Source organism: Cupressus sempervirens, chromosome 3, assembly GCF_028749045.1.
Source record: "Cupressus sempervirens isolate cs-2001-9-10 chromosome 3, ASM2874904v1, whole genome shotgun sequence".
In the NCBI taxonomy this organism is placed as follows: domain Eukaryota; kingdom Viridiplantae; phylum Streptophyta; class Pinopsida; order Cupressales; family Cupressaceae; genus Cupressus; species Cupressus sempervirens.
This window is the reverse complement of record NC_143120.1, coordinates 929157973-929181158: the sequence shown is the minus strand read 5'-3', so window position 1 is coordinate 929181158 and position 23186 is coordinate 929157973. Positions and strand designations below refer to the sequence as shown.

Below are 23186 nucleotides of genomic sequence, written 5' to 3'. Positions count from 1 at the left end.
GATTATGTTACAAGAGAAGTGATAGATTTGAAATGAAGGCTTTCAATAACTCATATTAGGTAGGAAATATTGATGACAGAAAAAGCACTAGTGGAGGTGCATTCTTTCTAGGAAAGAGATTAGTGTCATCGACAATAAATAAGAAAAACTGTATTTCCCAATCAACAGCTGAAGCCGAGTATGTGGCAGCTGTAGTAAGTTGTTCAAACATAATGTGGATTAAACAATTGTTGAAAGGTATGAAAGAAGAGATTACAAATCCAATGGTTATCTATTGTGATAACACAAGTGCTATCAACATTTCAAAGAATTCGGTGATGCACGCTAAGACAAAGCACATTGCTATCAAGTATCACTACTTGAGAGAATTAATTCTTCAAGACAAAGAAGTGAAGCTAGAATATGTGAAAACCAAGGAACAAATTACTGGCATTTTCACAAAACCCTTACCCAAAGACACTCATGAACATCTTAGAGGTAAACTAGGGGCGATTCCCCTAACCAAAGCTACTTAAGAAGACAAGGTGCATTGCATCACATATTCTAATAAGAACATTCTACATAATGGTGCACTACAACTCTACTTTGGACATGCCTAAGGTAGAATACTTCATTACAATATAAATAGATCAGTCATAGAGGGATGACAAGTAACAACTAAACATGCAAATTATATATAATTTAGATGTATGAAGAGTGTGAAATTAAGAACAACTACACGTCTTTGGCATTATTGTCAAAGAGGGAGAGATTACTTAAGAGGGATAAATCTAAAGAGAAAGAGATTGCTCAAGAGGGTGAAACCTACAAAGAGAAAGATTATTATCATAGAGGGAGACAGTGAGACTAATTTAGACTAGAGAATCAAAATGAAATCTTTTGGATTGTATGGTAACTTAGCTACTGCTAGTACTCAGATATTTGAGATGTTTCCATCAATGCCAAAGAGGGAGATTTTTGGAGACATACAATTGGAACAATTGTTGTTTTGTCATTGATGTCAAATCGATTGATGAGACATATTGAGCTACCTAATCTAAATGTCATATCTATTTGATTGATGAAGAGAATTTGAGAAGTTGATCATAACTATAGCACCTAGAGGAAAGGTTGAAGCTATGAAAAGGGAGTTACAATGGACATTTGATTAGATAGACTTTGATAAAGCAAAATAATTGTTTATGTCAAGAGAGTTAATCCAAGTTGAGTAGAAGAGTAAAATACTAAGGAGTGCCGAGTAATGCTAGTGTCAACTGAGCTGTAGTCAGTGCTGAGAAAATATAGTGTGGATCAAGCATTAACATCGACTGAGCAAGTTCATTGATGTCGACCTAGAAAGATTTGCATTGGTCGAGTATTTCAGTGATGACTAAGTGTCAAAATATAGAGATTGCCGAGTGACAGCAATAGAATAAATTCAAAGGAATCATAAGATCAAGAAAACTCAGTTGATTTCTTGGGAGATGTAAAATGTGTTGAAGATAAGATTGATGAGTTGGATCATTAAATTCAAGGAGAATATTAGGTAAAGACCTAACAGACGAGTTCTAGAGAAGTTTCTAGAGGATGATCAAGAACATGGACAGATACATTGAATCAAGTTGAACCTAATCATAAACACTAAGATCTACAGTGGATGTAGAAAATGGTAAAGCACAAATTTCCTATTTAAAGAGATACAAAGTCAAACAACTGGCGATGTGTGTGTATGTGCGAGATTGAGTGTGAAGAGAGACATACAAAACAAGGTTGATCAAAAACACACAAGAGTGTGAGTGAATGCGAAGATAAAGGAGAAAGCTTGCATATATGATGATGTTATTGATAATTTCATTACAACAAAAGGCTTAAGTGTTGATGAGAAGAGTGGACTGATTGCTTGAAGGGTGTCCAAGAAAATCATGATCAAAGATGTTAGTGTAAGGCTTATTAGTAAATCAACATAAGGACTGACATAGATTTGAACTTGTAAAAGTGAGTTGTAATCACACAGATCAAAACCTACTATTTTATTTCTTATCATTGTAAATAATTTGTATTGAAATCCTTTTAATAGAGGTTGACCTAACAATCATTCAAAGACTTAACAGTCTATTTAAATCCTTTAACTACATGACATTCTAAATGGAATGATCAAAGTCCTCTTACAAGGCCACTCTTAATAGGGTGATCAAATCCTCTAACCAGGTCACATTTAACAATTTTTATTGTAACCTTTAACAGGGTTGTCTCCTAATAGTTCTCACTTCGAAACAGTGAAAAAGAGTGACATGTTGCTAGTGGTTTTTCCCAAATTGGGTTTCCACGTAAAATCCTAATGTCAAAATTGTGATGAATTCTTTATGTATGTTTACATTTGATAATATTTTCATTACGCAATGCAAGTTATGTTTATGATAGTTTTACAGTAGAGACCGAGCAACAATAGGATAAGCCAAACAATGAAGTGTTTATTATTTAACTGTTCAAGTGGTACATATTGACCTTGAGTAACTGATTCACCCCCCTCCCCCTCCTAGTTATTCTAGAGATTTCTAACATATGCATCATGTAAGTTATTGTCAATTAGAAATCCTCAAAAAATAATAGAAAACTAATTCCTTACTACTAGTTCATTTAATTAGGGGTCTTCAAGATTAGATAAACTGAAATCCATAGTCAACAACTTAAACATGTTATTAAACATGAATAGCTACCCTAGATGATCTTCGAAAAATATTTAGATATGAATTTTGAAAATGGAAAAAAGTGTACTTAGACTAGTGGTTGTCAATTTTCATTTTGATCTTCAACATTGGCGATGTATACATTCAATTCATATTCTGATGTAGTTTTGAATCAACCTAGTGAAGTAGTTAGTTAACTAAGTGGATTTACCTTTAAAAAAAAATGAACTGGTGTGTTTTGTCAATTAAATTTGGGCATGACAGTGTTGTTACTTTCTTATCAAAATCCGTGAGCACAATGCTAATATCAAGCATGATAGGGTCCAAAATTCGCTTTAGTGGAGCACTCATCTTCTATTGAACATCACATGGAGAAATCCCAAATCATTTCCAAGGGGGACAACTTCTTCAAAAGGGATCTTCAAGAGGCCATTAAAGTTAGCTACCATCCCATTAACCTAAATCAAGATGATAAAGGTTCATCAACCTTTCTTTGCAACCCTTACTAGGCATGCTCCACAACCATTATCACCCCTCACAATGTCTTGCCCCTCTCTTGTGCCATAGTTGCACTCCATCTTGCTTCTCCCTCTATTTTGCATTGTCTATTCTGAGGATTTGGTTCATGGTTTTGGTTTCTTCTATGCTCTTTTTCTTGGTTTTCTTTCCATCTTTCTCTACCCCCCTCCCTCCTCTTTTTCCCTTTCTTCTTTTGGGTTTGCTCTTCTTTGATGTATGCCTTCTCTTTGCTTTTGTATTGACTTTTCTTTCTTTTGATAGTCCCCTCATGTTTTGTTGTATTTTAGGTCTTTGACTTTGTTCTTTATTATGATTTTTGTCTATTATTCTTCTATCTTTTGCTCTATGTTTGTGCACGCTCTCGCTCTTTTAGACACACACACACACACACACACACACACTCGTGTATTCACATTTTTGCATTTTTTTCTTCATGTTGCTTGTATGTATGGGTGGATTCTACACATTATATATGTATGTATGTATGTATGTTTTGGTGGTATTATTGTATTTTTAGTTCTTCTACATACAATAACTTTATATTTATGTTATTGAGCTCTTTATTTTCTTCTCACTTACAAAAAATTATTTAGCATTGATTTTTTTTTTGTCGGTAATAAGTTTTTTTTAAAAATATTATAATAAAATATCATCATTACATAAATACTTACAAGCTTCTCTCAAGCTATTCTCTTTCCATACTTCTTCCTATTAAGGTCCCTATACATTCCATGCTTGCCCCCCATATCCCTTAACTTCTAAACATAAAACACCCCCCCAAAACATCTTAGCCTTTCATAATTTGGCTACTTCAAATACATCCATAAGACACGTAAAGATACAAATACTGAAAAAATCATCATTGATGTTCCAAAAATTCACTTTTTCTCTATCACTTGGTCCTCTTTTTCATGGCCTTCATTTGCAGACATTCCATTCTTCATTCTCTAGCCAAACTAAATTGCCATCAGCTTTTTCTATTTCACCTTGCTGGTCAACTTTATTTCCTCACTTCCTTGCCCTTCACAAAACTTCAAAAACCTTTGCCTATAGCCACCTCCGTCGATGATTATTTTTTATTTTTTAATATATTTTTATGTGTATTTTTTTATATTTGGTCTCCTTGTCTTTATTTTCTCCATATATATATATGACTATTTTATCTTCTTGTATATTTTTTATTAGTTTTCTTTAACTTATATATACTATTCTTATACTTGTTTTTATATACTATATGCTTTATATAACACACTATTACAATTAAATTCATGAGGGTGATCTATTTATATTTTTATACACATCTTTTATTTTGTTTGAGAGTTCTAGTTTTTAATATTTTTTTCTTTTCTTTTTTGCATAGTGTCTATTTGTTCACGTGTTTCTTCTTTTGAGATATTTGGGCATTTGGGTTTATTTATTTTTATTCTATTATTTTATTATTATTTATCTCTTTATCTCATGGTGCGTGCTATTTTCTCTCTTTTGCCTTTTGTATTTTTGTCTATTTGGCTAGTCTTTATATCTTTCTATACTTCTCTCTCATTCTTAATGTGATTTGAAATAAATGCTAAATAAACACACATAATTAAATCCATAAAAAGAATTGCTTCAACATATGGATTATGGAAATATGATAATGTTAATGTTAAGGGAAGTAGTGAGTTTATATCTTTCTATACTTCTCTCTCATTCTTAATGTGATATGAAATAAATGCTAAATAAACACACATAATCAAATCCATAAAAATAATTGCTTCAACATATGGATTATGGAAATATGATAATGTTAATGTTAAGGGAAGTAGTGAGCCCCATCTTTGCATATAATTTAAACAAGTGCATCGGTAAATGATCGAAGCTTAGATTAATTATTGTTATTTATTGTAATTAATTATTTTTATGTGTTAAGTGATTTCAAACCCAAGACCTCCCACATGAGAGGCTCACAAGTTACCGTTGTGTTGTAGGCTGTTGCATATAAATGATGGATTGTATTAGAAAATGTTGTAACATATATTTAATTATATTATTATATTATATGTAATTTATATAATATTATATTTTAAATTCTAAAATTTATTATAGTATGTATATATTACAAGTAAAATAATAAATATCTTAGTATATGATTGTGATATATTACAATATTGCTAAAAATATAACAAAAATATATAATAAGAAAATAAATTTATTTATTGAGCCTTTGAAAAAAAGGCTCTTCTAATGCAACATAAATTGAGTCCATCGTATCTTGTTAGGAATAACGAGACACAAATAACAATTATATGCAATTATAACTAATATCAGAATAATAATAAATCACAAAGAAGAGAACACAAGACACAAAGATTTAGCATGGTTCATCCAATCCCTAGGTAAGCTATGCCAACCAAACAAAGAGTCCAATATTCTTATTATCGAGCGGTTACAACCTGATTACAATACGTAATCCCTTACAACTCAATACTACTACAAGAAGCTACAATCTCATCATACATTATGAAATCCCTAACCCTAAGCGATTTTATACAAGCTTTTTGCTGCATAGAAATTAGGGCTAGAATAAGCCAACCAATAGAAAAGTATAAGTGTTGATGCCTTTTACAATATTAAATTCATTTTTGGCTTTGGAGACGCTGCCCCTCGATCTTGCCCTATATTGCAATAGGGAGCGTGCTTGAGGCCACTGACTGTAGGACCCACAAGGGGAGTTGCCCCTTGACCCATAGAGTGTGGGGGTGCTGCCCCTCGATCTTGCCCTATATTGCAATAGGGAGCGTGCTTGAAGCCGCTGACTGTAGGACCCACAAGGGGCGTTGCCCCTTGACCCCTAGAGTGTGGGGGCGCTACCCCCAAACCCCAGTTGTAAAATTTGGGGCAAACCACACTGAATAAAGTAGGGAAAAATTAACCTCTGAGTTTGATTAGGCTTCAAGATCACAACATATCTAAGATAAATAAATTATATAAGCAAATACAATAATATATTACCTACTACAGATACAATAATAATATAATAAGGATATTAGAAATATTTTAATATTGATTTAAAAATATAAATAATAATTGGATTTCGTATTAAGAATTGATTTTAATTTTAATTGATACTTTATAAAAGTTATTATGTTTATATTTTGTATTTTACTCTATTTATATTTTTATAATATTATATTATTTAAAATATATTATATTTATATTAAATTATATTAGTTATAATATAATTATATTCATGTGTATTATCTTGTGCTAACTATTTCTCTCTACTTATTTTTCTTCGTATTACATATTATATAAATTTGTTTTCCAATTATTTGTTTTTTGTAGACATGGACTTTCCATTTTAGGGGTTGATTTAAATAAATTTAATAAAAAAGAAATTATAATTACAAATAATGTTAAGAACTTCATTATTATGCAACCTTGTTAATAAATAGACATAAGTCATATAGATTATTTAAAATATAAACATATTAAAATAGAAGTGCTTATAGTTATAAAATTTAATATTATAAATTTAATTATAAAAATATAGCATAGAAATAGAATATAATATATAAATATGTAAAATAACATTTACTTAATATCTAATGTATGCATAAATAGTAAAAAGTAATAATTAATTTGTATTAATATTATAAATTCCGAAGTAATTTTATAATGATACATCAAAATAATATTTATAAAAAATATATTTATATAATAGTAGAAAATAAAATAATCTGAATATTTTTCATATCATTAGGAAAATTTGAAAGAGGTAGTGGATGCTAGCAAATTGACTTAAAAATCTTAGCTTCCTCTAAAATATTGTTTTATGTTATTATTATTATTATTTAAATATTGTACACATTACAAAATAATCGAAGACTTCAAAAGAAAAAAAAATTCATTCGAATTGATTCAAATGAATTTGGTTAATTACTATTTAAACGAAATTGATTACAATAGAATACTAATAATACTAATAAATATGTTAAGATACTTCATTCGAACCGAATCATCCGAGGAGCTCATTGATTTTAAGTGGGAAGAGGGCATTTCCTATCTTACGCAGAATTGAACTCGAATTAACGGTGAAAGAACAAAACTTGAGAAAGACACAGGCGTTGAGACAGTTGCGACAATTGTGATCCCATCCTCGCACAGTTGGATTTGAACGCACAATTAAAATAAAACATAAATATAATTTGAGAAAAGTTTCAGAAGTCTAGGGACGTCCTAGATTAGGGAGAAACCAGAGCATAATATATGGCGAGCACAGCATGTTTTATGATTGTGGGGCGCAACGACATTCCTCTATACGAAGCTGAAGTGGGCACAGCTCTCAGGGTCAGTATACCCCCATCTTTTCTTCTACATTAACAATCGTGCTTGTGCTGATTATAAAAAATACATCTTTGTTAAATGCAGCAGCCAATTCATTTTTAAATAATAATTGGGCAAATCTTACTAACAGGATATCATATCTATCCGCAAATGCACCATCCTGTGTTGGATGTTGTATCTTATTCAATTTTAATCCAAAGGATTTGAACGTGGGGTTATGCTTTGTAAGTCCTCAATATTCAACATGCAAACTTAATGTGCGAATCCCAATAGTTTTCCGACGAGCAAACCACGCTCTGCAAATTACTGTGATTATCCCAATAATATAAACACTTGATGCACCCATTCCACACGTTTGTGATCATCAGGTGGAGGAACAGATCAAGGCTCAATAATGAATTAAAGCCCTTCAATATCCACTTCTCCAAGGTTTGTGTTTTTTCCAGTTTACTCCAGTGAGATAAATTACAATGGTTGATTTATCCCGAGCTTTGGATGGCCATAACATTTTGAGTACACAGCATGTTTTCCAGTAAACTTGTAACAGTCTAATTTTTATCATTCTTAATCAAGAATGGTCTAATTTCGACTAAAGGAGGGAAAAAGGCCAAATCTGTTTTAGGTAGATTATCACGTAGAAGAACTGCCCAACTGGCAGATCTCGAGTTTGGATTCACTTTCATCTTCAGTGAGTGGTGAGTTACTACCATTCAAGTAAATTAGCCCCGGGATTTTGCTATTAACTTGCCGAGTCGTTGAATGATGCCACTTATAATTAGATTCAGCGTTGAATTAAAGTCAATATTTAAACAATTTATTATTTGTGTCTAAATTTCAAATCTGTGAAGGGTATTTTTGATGCTTCCTCACAAATAAATTGCAGCCCTGTAGCCTTCTCACAGAAGCTCCATGCTTGAATTTGATTATTGGGATAACTACCCCAGTTTGCAACTCTATGTGAAGGGCATTTTTCATGGTTCCTCACAAATAAATTGCTGCCCTATAACCTTCTAACAGGAGCTCCATGTTTGAATTTGATGAGTTGGGATGACTATCTCATTGTAGAATAGTATTCAAGCCCTCCTTTAAAAGCAATTAAATTTCATCACAACGCAGAGTATGAATATGTTAATATCAGTGCTTACTGTTAAGTTGGAGTGAATATTATTATTTTCTCTTTTTTCTTATTGGTACAGTTCACAGCATGAACTATTATTTAGAAGTTTTTAAAGTTTCAAGCCAAGAAACTAGAAGAAAATACTAGGTGGAGAATAAATTAAAAAAAAGATATCCTGAGAATTCTAGTGGAATACTAGCAAAATGTTTGGAAATGATTTTTGACAAGAAGCAATTATTCTAATTCACATAGTTTAACTTTCACAAACCAAAACCGTTACCAGACTTCTTGATTTATATGTTTGGTGTGCTAAATGAATGAGCCTGATAGCTCTCTCATCCTCTCTCCATTACACTTTTTATGGTTCTCCAGACAGCCAATGCCTCACTGAATTCCCATAGCCGCATCTTTACTCCAGCTTACAGTGGCTTAATATATGGAGTTTATGTTATAACAGGAGTCAGCTCTATTTGATTTTATCCATTTTAGTTTCTTGAAATAAGAAAGTGGGAGCAGCCTTAGCATTATTTCATTATTGTGGTCAGATCTACGATGACTTCTAAGTTATTTTTGGGTTAGTATTCAAGTAATTGCCTACTGATTCATACCATAAAAATGAGAGAAGAGTTTTATCATGCAAAGACTGTTGGAATCGCTGCTGCTGTTACACCAAATGCTCGAGCTATCAATGAACATTGAACGTCATAACGGCCAGAGACAAGGATTCAGGGCAGGTGGTTAAGCACATGTCACAAATCGATCGGTCTACGCTGCGGTATCTTCACCTAGAGGGGACGGAGGCGCCAACCTCCCAACTCCCCCCCTAGCATGACCTGAGGGATTTGAACCTGTAAGCCAGCGCTCTGATACCACTTGTTGGAATCACTGCTGCCATTACACCAAAAGATCAAGCTATCAATGAAAGTCACAACGGCTAGAGACAAGGATCTAGAGGATGCGGTTAAGCACATGTCACAAATCCATCGGTCTATGCTAAACGTTACCTTCACCTAGAGGGGACAGAGGCACCAACCTCTCAACAAAGACAGCCATCTAAGTAATTATGGCAGGCAGCATCTAATAATCTCAAGATGGTGCAATGCGTCTTGTGCCTTACTATACATTATATATAGTGCTGGCATCAGAGAGCTTAGAAAACCAAGCATACAAAGGGGTAGAATACTCAAGCTCAGAAAATGATGGCAAATGAACTTTCTTGATCAGCTTAGAAATGCAAAGAATTACACATTTGAAAGTGATTGCCAATGGATTCTTTTCTAACCACTAATTACAAAGGTAATATCAAACTCTTTCTTACTGATATATATGTAGGGCTCAATAATATGTTTTAACTTTTAATATGAGCTAAGGTATTCCTCAATCAAACACCTCACATGCTAAATACTTAAAATGGGGTGCTAAAACCCTCACACCACACATCACTAAGATTTTCAACAGTGTCAATAGAGAAGGTTTCCCTGTAAAATGGACAACAAGTGTGGTGATCCCACTCCACAAAAGTGGAGATATAAACAATTCTTCTAGTTACCGAACCATCATGATCAATCCACTATTTGGCAAGTTATTTGGCAGCTTGGTAGAACAAAAAATCAGCAACTGGGCTGAAACAGAAGGCAAACGTGCAAAAGGGCAAGCAGGCTTTAGACCGAAACACTCTACTATAGATCACGACATCACTCTCAGACACTTGATAGAGAAAGTTTGGGACACTCTGGGGAACGAGGCTTTTTGTTGTTTCGTGGACTTTAAAAAAGCATTCGACACAGTGCCACGTAATAAATTATGGGATAGAATGGAAGAGTTGGAAGTTCCTAAAGAACTTAGGTCAACGGTTTATAGATTATATGAGCAGGTCAAAGCTAAAATTAGAATGACAGAAGGGCACATTGGGGTTAAGCAAGGGTGTCCGCTATCTCCAACATTATTCGGGCTCTATATTGACAAGTTAGAAGAGTGGATAAACAAGACCAATGGTGGGGGGTGCAGCTGGCCCACTTTGTGATAAGATTGCTCTTATATGTAGATGATCTAATAATTCTTGCTAGAACAGCTAAAGGTTTGAAAGAGCACTTGAAAGCACTAGAATTTTTTCGTCATGAAGTAGGAATGCAAGTTAACACTAGCAAAACCAAAATTATGATCTTCTTGCTGAAGAAGAATAGGGGCATACAAGACGAGTTTTTGTTTGAAAATGCTCCCTTGAGATTGTGGAAGAGTACAAATACTTGGGCATCGATTTTCATAACAAACTCAATTGGGATACTTGCAAATCAAAAAGGATCCAAGGGGGCTGGAAGGCGTTATACTCTTTACAAAACAAGTGCAGGAACGCAAAATTATGGGATTGGATGATCATGAAAACTCTTTTTGGTTTGCTGGTCACTCTGGTTATTCTATACGGATGTGAAGTGTGGGGAGGTAGTATGTCCGAACAGAAATGGCGGCAAGTAGAAAGAATTCAAAAACACTTCATCACATGCAATCTTAAAGTCAAGACCACAGTTCCGTATGAGATCCTTTTGGCGGAGGTGGGTTCCTTTCCATTAGAAGCCGTTGCATTGGTCCGGATGCTAAGCTATTTAAAGAAAACCCAAGGTCTGGAAACACATCGTTGGTCCAAGTTGGTCATAGAGGAAAAACTTGTGAGGCGGAAAGCACATGGATGAAGCAAAATGACAAATGGATGCGAAAATGGGATATCAACATCCAAACTTGCCTGGATAACATTAAAGAAATAAAGAAGTTTGTCAATGAAAAATTTCGCAATATTCTGTGGACAAGACACATAGGGCGGAAAAAATCTTATTACATTAAAGAATTTAATCCCACTTCTAGTCATGATGAAAAGGCCTATATAAGAGCACCTATTAACTGGAAAGCAAAAATGTTGATGGCACAACTTAGAACTAGTTCACATCAGCTGCGATGTGAAACTAGTAGATGGCAAGTTCCAAAGGAAGAGTGGGCAGTCAGAACATGTTTATTCTGTAATATGGGAACAGTTGAGACAGAGCAGCACTTTGTCAAGGAGTGCCTGGCTTACAATGACATCAGGTCTGGTTATACAAAAATACTATAGAACAAGGACTTCAACTATTTATTCAAGGAAGATCAAGTGAAGAGAACAACAGATTTGATTATCAAACTTCAGAGAAGGAGAGACAAGTTAACCAAAACTTTGCAATTGACTAGTTCCGCTCCTAACTCGGGAGGGTGACTACATGGGTCCCATAGACTACTTTAGTCTCGTGGACGTCATTAAAATCTATCATATCATATCATGCAACTAAACCAACAAACTTGTATTCTACTTCTATTACAGAAAGCAAATTTTATGTTCATATTGCTTACCCATGTCCTGCAGCTGTTTCATGTCTGAAGATACATTCCATTAATGATTTCCTGTTATTAGCTGAGCTACTCCAATTTGAATATGTGCAGTTGACTACTTTAAAATATAAAAAACACCATACAATTTTTTTGAAATCTTATGCATTACCCCTCATTATCCTCTTTGCTGTCTTCTGACTACTATTGGGCTTTTTGAGAAATAAAGTGGGATGGATTAGATCAAAGGAAATGTTAGGCCTAATGAAAGAGAGATATACCGAGCTGAACACCCATTTTCTATAAATTGATTCATCAACTCACTGAACAAAATCATTTGAGGCTACTATTTTAAAATTTTTAAATGTTTATCGAGAAAGGTCATCATTAACTTAAAGATTTAATTTACCATCTTGAATTTCTTAAGTAGTCCTCTTGCATACATTTGCTGAATTATAAACAAATGTCAATCTATATCCAGGAGTTTAACCTCTAAGCAACAGCATATGAGACCTAAGTCTGTCATGTAAAAAGTAGAATAGGGATATGCTTTTACCTCATTAATACTGGCGGGGAAAGTAGGAAGTCGCCAGGAAGAGCATTTTAGGAAGTTTTCCAAGAGTGTTTGAAATCTGTTTAAACTTTAGACCCTAGCCTATTTTCGATTTTGTAATTTTGCCCCACTTTTTATCCAAGTGGATCCCTTGTAAGAAAAATCTCCAACGTCAATAAAAGCTCATGAGATTTATATAGTGTTTAGGAGGTTTTGTGTGTTAGTCAACTGTTGAGAGTGATTTTGGATCCTTGTTGGCTCTTGGTGCCAAATTCCAAACCTTGGAGTCCCCGATGTGATACTTGTGTGGTTGTTGGCAGTTTTGATGAAGTTCAAAACCTCTCATTGGGTGCTGATGAAGGAGAAAGAGCTTGGCAACGAGGACAGGTGAATGCCAGTGTTTGGAGCCGAGTTCCTAACCTCCCAAGATGTGCTTCAAGAAGTTAAAAAGAGGGAATTGATAAAAGAAAGGCAAGTGGTGATAAATGTGTTGGGTGTTTGGAGGGGTTTTAACACCCATCTTAAGGCGCAATGCAGTTTTCCATTTTTATAAGGTGCTGACATCTGTTGGAAGATGGAGGTGATAAATAAAACCGATGAGATATGTAATTTCTCATGGTTATCACACCCCACTCGAGGGTTGACAAATGGGGCAAAGAGCTTGATGGTGGATATGTGTGAATGTTAGCAGGTTTCATGTTGTTTGTAACCTTCAAATATGTGCCAACAGGATAATGAATTGCATTGCGATGGTGGAAGGGAAAGGCATGTGGACATTGTGTATTGTGAGAGGTTTTGGAACCAATAGAAAGCTTGATATTGTTGAAGTTGTAGCTGCAATAGAAATTTTCATATCTACATTGATGCGTTCTTTGAAATTCATCTGCAATAATGGACTGGTTATATTTCAGTCATGGTTGCTGGTTCTTGTAGATATACCTTGCTGTATATGGGCCTTGCTATTTGGTTTGAGAACTGGAACAACTCTTTTCGTGGTTTCATCTGCAGTAATGAACTTACATGTGAAGGTAGCTCGTGGTTGTGTATGACATGTCAGCTGAGTCACGCAAGTCTTTCGTCCTTAGTGTTCATTGGGTTTCTTATTGCTGTCATGATTTAATATGCACCCATCACTCAAGAAGTCGTGGAGTATTATTATTGGGTTCAATTAATTTCGTTAGCATTCTTTGTATTCGTCGGTACTTTTGTAACTTATAAACTTTCACCTTCTAGAAATAGAAAATGTCCCATCTTTCGTTTGTTGACTGTGATTCGTAGAAATAGAACAAGAGTTACATTATTGTTTGGCAGTGCTCTGTCTGCTTGCTTTTTGACACAGAGCAAGGCTGAGTGAACCCCCAAAGGAGGTGACCAAGCCCCCAACAAATAACCACACAGGGAAACACAACACAACACAAGATTTGATAGAAAATCCATCTCTTTGTTCATAAACAATTGGTTATATGCCAATGTGCCGGGTTGTAAGGTCTTCTTGGTTATGGCCAAATACAAAGCAATTACAGTAGCAGTTTTGCAAGATCTCACAAGAAACAAAATTACAAATAAGTCCTAGCTAGTCCATATCTATAACAACACAACAATCTGGTAGAAACCCCAAGCAAGATCTAAACTTGTGCTTGCAAGTCACCAAGCATTCTTCTTGTTTGCTAAGCCCACACTCAGCTACTATCTCTCAAATTTACAACTTCAAATTCCTAATTTGAATCTCTGCTCCTCCTCACTGCCTACACCACTACCCAACCCCTCCTTTTATACTAGCATGACCGCAAGTCGACCTGTTACAAATAGAGTCATCTAGAACCCAAACAAACATAACATGCCTTATTCGGCTTACAACAATCATTAAATGCACATAGGAGAAAGAACCAAGACCCTAAATAGGTTCTCACAAATTCCACGATCGATCCATGTCACAATCATGTGCAACACATATATAATATACCAAGTCAGTTTACAACAATCATTAAATGCACATAGGAGAAAGAACCAAGACCCCAAATAGGTTCTCACAAATCTCACGATCAATCCATGTCATGATCACGCACAACACATATTAAATGTACCAAGTCGGTTGGTCAAATCTCCCAAGAACATCTAGTACCAAGCACACTAAGTATACGCCAAGCACACCTAGCAAGCACGCCCATCGAGCTCCCACAAGCATCACCAAGCACTAGTTCCACTGAGTAGATCATCAACTGAGCTCCACAAGCATCACCAAGTTCCTTCAATCACCGAGTCCCTCAGACAAAACTACAACCAATAACTACCCCAATAATGACTGAGCATCACCTCCTTTCAATCGAGTTCTCCAACTCCAAGGTCAAAACCACTCCAACATGCAGGATTGCCAACTACCTCAAGATGCTCCTGCACCAGACACTCCAGGTGCGAAAAGATATTCTCAGTAGCTAGAAGAACATCTTTTGTGATTTAGCACATAAACTCCAAACTGGTTCTTCACATACATGTCCTCCAAGTCTTCAATTTGTACACTCTTTCCTTTGTTCCACTTTTGTGAATCTTTTCATACAACAGACAACTGTTTACTTTGCTTCTTTACATCCTTTTCTTGGTGTAGCACAGGTATGTTTCCCATGCTGATCTCTTACTCTTCAAGAATCCTTCAACTCAACTCGTCTACCAAAACTCATGTTCTTCCTCCTACCCAGTTTTGCATCTTGCAAAATAATTAGGGAAAACTACCTGCCACCCTTCTCAACAGTAAACACATTCTTGACGCAATCATGCACTTTTCTGCAATCATACTGTCAAGGTCTACGAAGTGATATGTGACAAATACTCCTATCCTTAATATCACACAACACCTGATCCACATACCGTCCAATCTGAAAATCCACAAGACACTACTCCCTCACTTCCAAAGCATGTTCATCTTCCAACCAACTAATCCTATAAGGACAAGGATGTCTCACTCTCTTCAAACCAAGTTTCTAAAACATCTCCTTAACAACTAGGTTATCAGCACTACCACTATCCACAATCACATTCCAACAATTACCTCCAGAGTTACATCGATTCCTAAACAAATTTCTTCTTTGACAAGGTTCCGACACTTTCTTACCAAACAATACTTTCTGAGCTAGCAATTATCGTCCACCTTGGGCTCATTCATGAAGTCCTCACTTTCATTCACTACAACAACTTTTTTATCACTGACCTTCCTATCAGCATTGGGACATTCAAAAGATCTATGTCCTTCACCACATCTGTAGCAAATAGCTTTAAATGCACCTTTGCCTGTCCTTCTTCTCTGTTCAACAGGTTTTGGTTCATCCTCAGCAATCGTTTTTTCTTTCATTGAGTGATTCTGCTTTTCGTTCCCTCATGAATTACTTTGATGTCTTCTCTTCAACTTATCTTCTGACTTCAGAGCACGTTGATAAGCATCCTCAACCGAATCAATCTTCAACATACCAATCTCATCCTGAATATTGAATCTCAAACCATTAACATACTGATGCAGGAGCATCTTGCATGGAAAAATTATTGGGAAAAAAAAAAAAAGTTGAAAAAAAAAATTTGAAAAAAAAAAAAAAAAAAAAAAAAAAAATTGTGGAGGAGAGAGAAAGTGACGAAAATTAGAGGAAAAATAATAAAAAAATAAAAAAGGGGAAAAAGGAGAAAAGAAAGAAAAAGAGGATTTCTATTTTCGAGGTGCATAGGTGGCATAATAGGAAAAAATAAAAAAAATAAATAGTTGTCATTTCCTTTATCGAGGTGTGTGGGAAGAATTCTAAAAAGTTATGAATATTGTAGAAAGTTTTGGAAGTTGTAGAAGGTTGTGGAAGATGTAGAAGGTTGTGGAGGAATTCTAGAAGGTTGTGGATAAGTCATGCATGGGGTGGTAAGTGCCTATTTAAGCAAGGCCTATGAGCATTTCTAAATCAAGCTTGAGAAGAAGGTGAAAGCTCAAGGGGGAAGCTTGAGGAGTAGAAGCTCAAGGAGAAGCTCGAGGAGTGGAAGCTCAAGGAGTAGCTTCGAAAGGTGAAAGTTGTGGAAGGTGAAGCTTGGAAAGCTTGGAAGTTGTGAGAGAGAAGGAGGAAGTGAAAAGTGAGTTTTCCTGAGTCTGTAAACAGAGCGCCGAATGTGAGGCAGTTTACAGCAGGATTATGGTGGAGTTGTGAGTGTAGACAGAGCGCCGAATGCGAGGCAGTTTACACTTGGATCTTGGATAAAGTTGGAGAAGAGCTAGTGACTGCGGTTTAGAAACAAGGAGGTTGCTTGGTGGCTTGCGAGCACAAGTTGAGATCTCATAGGTTTCTACCAGAGTGTGGATCTGGACTAGCTTGGGTTTGGATTGGATCTTGAGAGATCTTGTTGCATTCTTTGTCATGAGTTAGTAAGGGTGGTGTGGCCCTTCGTCAGTGGTATTAGAGTCGGTCCTTCATCAAGCGGTATCAGAGCGTACCGTCATTAGTGGTATCAGAGCGGCCCTACATTAGTGGTATCAGAGCAGGAGTTCCTGGGTGTACAAGTAGATCACCAAAGTGTGAGGCAGTTTGTACCAGGACCTTGGTTGGGTGAAGTTTATCAGAGCTGGTGGATTGCAAATCCGTTGTCCTAGACTTGTGATGTGGTTCCTGATTGTTCGTGCGAGGTGGCAGGTTGCGATCTGACTTGCAAACAATTTGGTTGTCACAAGGAGCGTGGGAAGGATTTGTTGCAGAGGGTTTACGAAGATCTTGGGAGATGGCTCCAAGAGGATTGGACCCTAAGATGATTGAGAAAATCCATGATATAGTGGAGAGGAATTTTTCTAAGATGTTTGCTCGATTGGATGCTAAAGCTAAGAAGGTCAAGGTGGAAGAGGATGGTTTTGCCGATTAGTTTGTGGAGCCTGATGCAGAACCTGTAGAGCAACTAGAGGTTGTTGCTAAAGATATTCCTAATGTTATTGATGTTGGGACAGATGTTGGTTTTCATGATCAATTGGTTGAGGAGATTGTGGAGCACTCGGTTGTGGATGATCTAGTTGATGTTGGTGGTGACTTGTATGTTGCAGAGCACTTGGTCGTGGATGATCCAGTTGTTGTTGGAGGTAAGTTATGTATTGCAGAGCATCTTGTTGTGAGCAATGAGGTTGCTAGTGTTGAGAGTTTGGCATGTGTTGATGGAAATGTACATGTGGATGCTGATGTGGAGTTTGTTATTGCTGGTATGGATGCACTAGTTGTTGATGTGAATGGGAGTTTGCTAATGAAGCATTACATTCAGTTTGTTCTTGGGCATGAGCTTGTTGATTGGATGGTTGAGATTCTAGTGTTTGATAGAGTAATGCAGATGTGGAAGATTTGCATGGTGGTTTTGTTGTCCCCATTGAGGTGGAAGCCTTTGGTGAAGATGAAGATGGTGGTAGATTTTTCTTTTGGCGTCAAAGTGTGGGACACACTTTTCTATCTACCGGGGGAGTCTGATGCAGGAGCATCTTGCATGGAAAAATTATTGGGAAAAAAAAAAAAAGTTGAAAAAAAAAAATTTGAAAAAAAAAAAAAAAAAAAAAAAAAAATTGTGGAGGAGAGAGAAAGTGACGAAAATTAGAGGAAAAATAATAAAAAAAATAAAAAAGGGGAAAAAGGAGAAAAGAAAGAAAAAGAGGATTTCTATTTTCGAGGTGCATAGGTGGCATAATAGGAAAAAATAAAAAAATAAATAGTTGTCATTTCCTTTATCGAGGTGTGTGGGAAGAATTCTAAAAAGTTATGAATATTGTAGAAAGTTTTGGAAGTTGTAGAAGGTTGTGGAAGATGTAGAAGGTTGTGGAGGAATTCTAGAAGGTTGTGGATAAGTCATGCATGGGGTGGTAAGTGCCTATTTAAGCAAGGCCTATGAGCATTTCTAAATCAAGCTTGAGAAGAAGGTGAAAGCTCAAGGGGGAAGCTTGAGGAGTAGAAGCTCAAGGAGAAGCTCGAGGAGTGGAAGCTCAAGGAGTAGCTTCGAAAGGTGAAAGTTGTGGAAGGTGAAGCTTGGAAAGCTTGGAAGTTGTGAGAGAGAAGGAGGAAGTGAAAAGTGAGTTTTCCTGAGTCTGTAAATAGAGCGCCGAATGTGAGGCAGTTTACAGCAGGATTATGGTGGAGTTGTGAGTGTAGACAGAGCGCCGAATGCGAGGCAGTTTACACTTGGATCTTGGATAAAGTTGGAGAAGAGCTAGTGACTGCGGTTTAGAAACAAGGAGGTTGCTTGGTGGCTTGCGAGCACAAGTTGAGATCTCATAGGTTTCTACCAGAGTGTGGATCTGGACTAGCTTGGGTTTGGATTGGATCTTGAGAGATCTTGTTGCATTCTTTGTCATGAGTTAGTAAGGGTGGTGTGGCCCTTCGTCAGTGGTATTAGAGTCGGTCCTTCATCAAGCGGTATCAGAGCGTACCGTCATTAGTGGTATCAGAGCGGCCCTACATTACATACCTAGCCATCTTTTCCTTAGAAAGTTCTCTATGTCCAAATTGAAAAGTTAACTTGCAGAATTCTTCGGTATAATCCTTTACAGTCATATCCTTCTGTTTCAGATTCTGCAACCTCTTAAACAACTCAAGCTCATAATCAACAAGAATGAACTTAGCCTTCAATTTTGACACCATCAATCTCCACTGAGTGATTTTCATTTTACCTTCCTCTTCTCTATCTCTTTGCAATTCTTTCCACCATAAAGCAGCATGTCCTTTCAACTTAGTTTGTGCCAACCTCACTCTGAGCGAATCACCAATATCCTTTAACTCAAAGTAGTCTTCCAATTCACCAATCCAATCAATTAGGTCTCTAGGATTCAAAGTACCTGAGAAATTAGAAACATCCATCTTATACTTCAGCTTCAATCGAGCTTTAGATCTATCCAATTGACCAGTTCCGTCTTCCTCAAATCTCTCCATTTGATTAGCTCTATCTTCAACACTAGCTCCAACAACCTCAAAGTCTTCAACAACTTCCTCATAACCATCTTCTCCACCCAGGTTCCTCGGTGCACTAGCTATAGCGCTCATGATCTCAGCGACCATATCATTCTTCATCAGTTCCATCTCAAATTTGAAATTTGATCTAAACTTCTTTGGAATTTTAGTCTCCACCGCATCACAGAGATTTGCAATCACCCCAGGGTCCAATCTTCTTGGAGGCATATTCCAAGAGCTTCGAAAACCCAAATCAACAAATCACCCACCAGATCAACCTTTGCTTTGATACCACTTGACACAATACAAGGCCGAGCGAACCCCCAATGAAGGTGACCAAGCCCCCAACGAATAACCACACAACGAAAACACAACACTCAACACAAGATTTGATAGAAAATCCAACTCTTTGTTCATAAACAACTAATCACATGCAATGTGTCGGGCTATAAGCCTTCCCGGCTATGGCCAAATACAAAGCAATAACAAGAATAGTTTTGCAAGATCTCACAAGATCCAACTAATTCCTAGCTAGCCTAGATCTGTAACAACATAACAATTTGGTAGAAACCCCAAGCAAGATCTAAACTTGTGCTCGCAAGCCACCAAGCAATCTTCTTGTTTCCTAAGCCCACACTCAGCTACTAGCTCTCAATTACGCAACTCCAGATTCCTAACTTGAATCTTTGCTGGCCCCCATTGCCTTCAACATTACCCAACCCCTCCTATACTTGCACAACCACACGTTGGCCTGTTACAAATAGAATCACCTAGAACCCAAATAAACATAACATGCCTTAGTCGGCTTACAACAATCATTAAATGCACATAGGAGAAAGAACCAAGATCCCAAATAGGTCCTCACAAATCCCACGATCGATCCATGTCACGATCTTGTGCAACACATATTAAATGTACCAAGTCAGCTGGTCAAATCTCCCAAGAACATTGAGTTGGTGAACCAAACCAATGAGTATTAGCAGCAACATTTGAGTATCAATAACAACCACTGAGCACGCCAACTATATGTCGAGCACACTCAACAAGCACATCCACTGAGCTCCCACAAGCATCATTGAGCACTAGTTCCATCGTGCATATCATCAATCGAGCTCCACAAGCATCACCGAGTTCCTGTAGTCTGAGTTCGTTAGGCAAAACTACAACCGAGAACTACCCCAATAATGATCAAGCATCACCTCCTTTCAACTGAGTTTTCCAACTCCAAGGTCAAAACCACCCCAACATACAGGATCACAAACTACCCAGGTTGCTCCCGCATCACTTTTACATAGAGATTCAAGTGTTGGGTGGTTATTTTGATTCTAAAGAGCCATATATTATGTCCTCATTAGTTTATTGGTGTAGAATATGTTTACAGTGTTGTATACATGATTAGAAGAGTTACTTGTGAATGATCGATATATGATTGTCAATGTTTTCATTATTGTCTCTATCATTGTGTTCTAATAGTTTTGTTCAGTTTTGAGAAAGTATAATGATATAATCAGGCTTATTTGATTGACTTAGCCTTGAGGAGTACAATCATAAACTTGAGATGTGTAATTGTTTTGAATAGTTTAAACAAAGAGAATCTTTTTGGGTGTGGTTGGGTTTTTCTCTTAACTGGGAGGGTTTTCCTAGGGTAAATAATGGTGTCATCTGTTCATATGATTTTTCTGATGTTTTGTATATTGAATAAATATTATTCTGGTTCAAAACATTAACATGGTATCAAAGTGGGTTTAAAGAAAAGATCCAGAACCATAGTAGGGAATTTGGATTCTAGAAAAATCATAATGTGTAATGGGTGTTGAATATGTTGTTCGATGATTTGCTGTGGGTGTTCCAATCTCAGCTATTGAGGCTTCTTATGCAATCTTCTATGATGGGGTTCAAATTTGCATTCTCTGCCTGCACTATAACTGTGTGATGGTGAAAGATCTATTCGCATATTATGAGTAAAATTAAACTACGAGGAGATAAGTATTTTATATTCATCATGAATTTAATATATTTAATTCATGCAATAATATTGAGAATGCTGAATCATGTATGCTTCTAGCATTAGTCTATTTGATTCTCCTATTAATTTCTCTAAAACGCTTTCCGGATGGATCGAGAAGCAACTAGATGATGTGGGATTATATTCAAAGTCATGAACATGGGAATGTTTCTTGCAACCATGGGGCTGAACTGGTTAGTCAACTTCATTAAAGAGGAAGAATCTATTCAGATTATCAATAGAGGAAGAAATGTCATTCAGAGGGAGACTATTCAGCTGCAGAAATCAGATTTAGAGGGAGCTTGTCTGATAGGGGGAGAATGCCTAATTCTTTGCAAGCTTGTGTTGGCAGTGTAACTGCTAAAGCTCTCTGTTTGGTCAACTTGGAATCAGCTCTCTTATTGTGATAAACAAAGGTATGAGAATGCTGCCTCTGTTGAGAAGGAGTTTTGACTTTCAGATGATCCTTTATGTGCTTTAATGAGTTCTTTGCGAGAGAAGTTCAAGGTGAAATCCCTTGTTGATGAGTTCTTCTCTGCAAGAGAAGTTCGAGGTGAAATCCCTTGCTAATGTGTTCTTCTTTGCAAGAGAAATTTGAGCTGAAATCCCTTGTTCCACCCTTTATGAGTAGGTATGGTGGATCCACCTTCTGCGAGAAGGCATCGTGGAAATGCATTCTCTCTGAGAAGTCCGAAGTGCAAGCCCTCGTTCCACCCTTTCTGAGTAGGTATGGTGGATCCACCCCCTACGAGTAGGCATGGTGGATGTCATGTGTGTGACTTCATGACTTTATTTTATGCTTTTATGGCTCACCCTCTAGGAGGAGCTATGGTGAATATTGTCATGCTGAGACAACAATTTTATAGTGAAAATCTATGATGAGATTTTGTGTTGACATTATTTTTGGTTGTAGCAATGTACTTGCCATGAGATGGTACTCTAAAGATTTCTCTTTTTCTAAGAGGGGGTGTTGAAGTTGTAGCTGCAACAAAAATCGTCATATCTACATTGATGTGTTCTCTGAGATTCATCTGCAATAATGGATTGGTTATATTTCAGTCATTGTTGCTGGTTCTTATAGATACACCTTGCTGCGTACGAGTCTTGCTATTTTGTTTGAGAATTGGAACAACTCTTTTCATGGTTTCATCTGCAATAATGAACTCAGTGTTCTACTTATACTGCTTATGTGTGAAGGTAGCTCATGGTTGTGTATGACATGTCAGCTGAGTCTCCACAAGTCTTTCATCCAAATTAGATTTATTGTTTGTTGGTTTTCTTATTGCTTTCGTGATGTAATATGTACCGATCAGTCATGAAGTTGTGGAGTATTATTAATGGGTTCAAGTAATTTTGTTGGCATTCTTCTTATTTGTTGGGACTTTTGTAACTTATACTTTTTCACCTTCCAGAAATTAAAAACATCCTGTCTTTTGTTTATTGAGCGTGATTTGCAGAAATAAAACAAGAGCAACACTATTGTTTGGCAGTGCTTTGTTTGCTTGCTTTTACACAGATTCAAGTGTTGGGTGGTTCTTTTGATTCTGAAGAGCCATATATTGTGTCTGTCATTAGTTTATTGGTGTAGAATATGTTCACAGTGGTGTATACATGATTAGGTGAGTTATTTATGAATCACTTATATAGGATCATTAGTGTTTTCATTATTGTCTTTATAATTGTTTCTGATAGTCTTTGTTCAGTTTTGAGAAAGTATAACCGGGCT

General features: G+C 36.4%; 1 protein-coding gene across 4 annotated transcripts in view; it reads left to right on the top strand.

The window, feature by feature from the left end:
- Positions 1-7142: 7142 nt before the first annotated feature.
- LOC149569791 (SNARE-like superfamily protein) overlaps positions 7143-23186 on the top strand; it is an 81707-nt gene continuing 65663 nt past the window's right edge. For 3 of the 4 annotated variants that reach the window (XM_089822512.1, XM_089822513.1, XM_089822514.1), the window contains exon 1: positions 7163-7514. In XM_089822512.1, coding sequence (XP_089678638.1) covers positions 7434-7514 — 81 coding nt within the window. In that variant the 5' untranslated portion in view covers positions 7163-7433. Of the gene's footprint in view, positions 7515-23186 lie in introns of all 4 variants that reach the window. The other variant, XM_089822511.1, reaches the window with a different exon arrangement.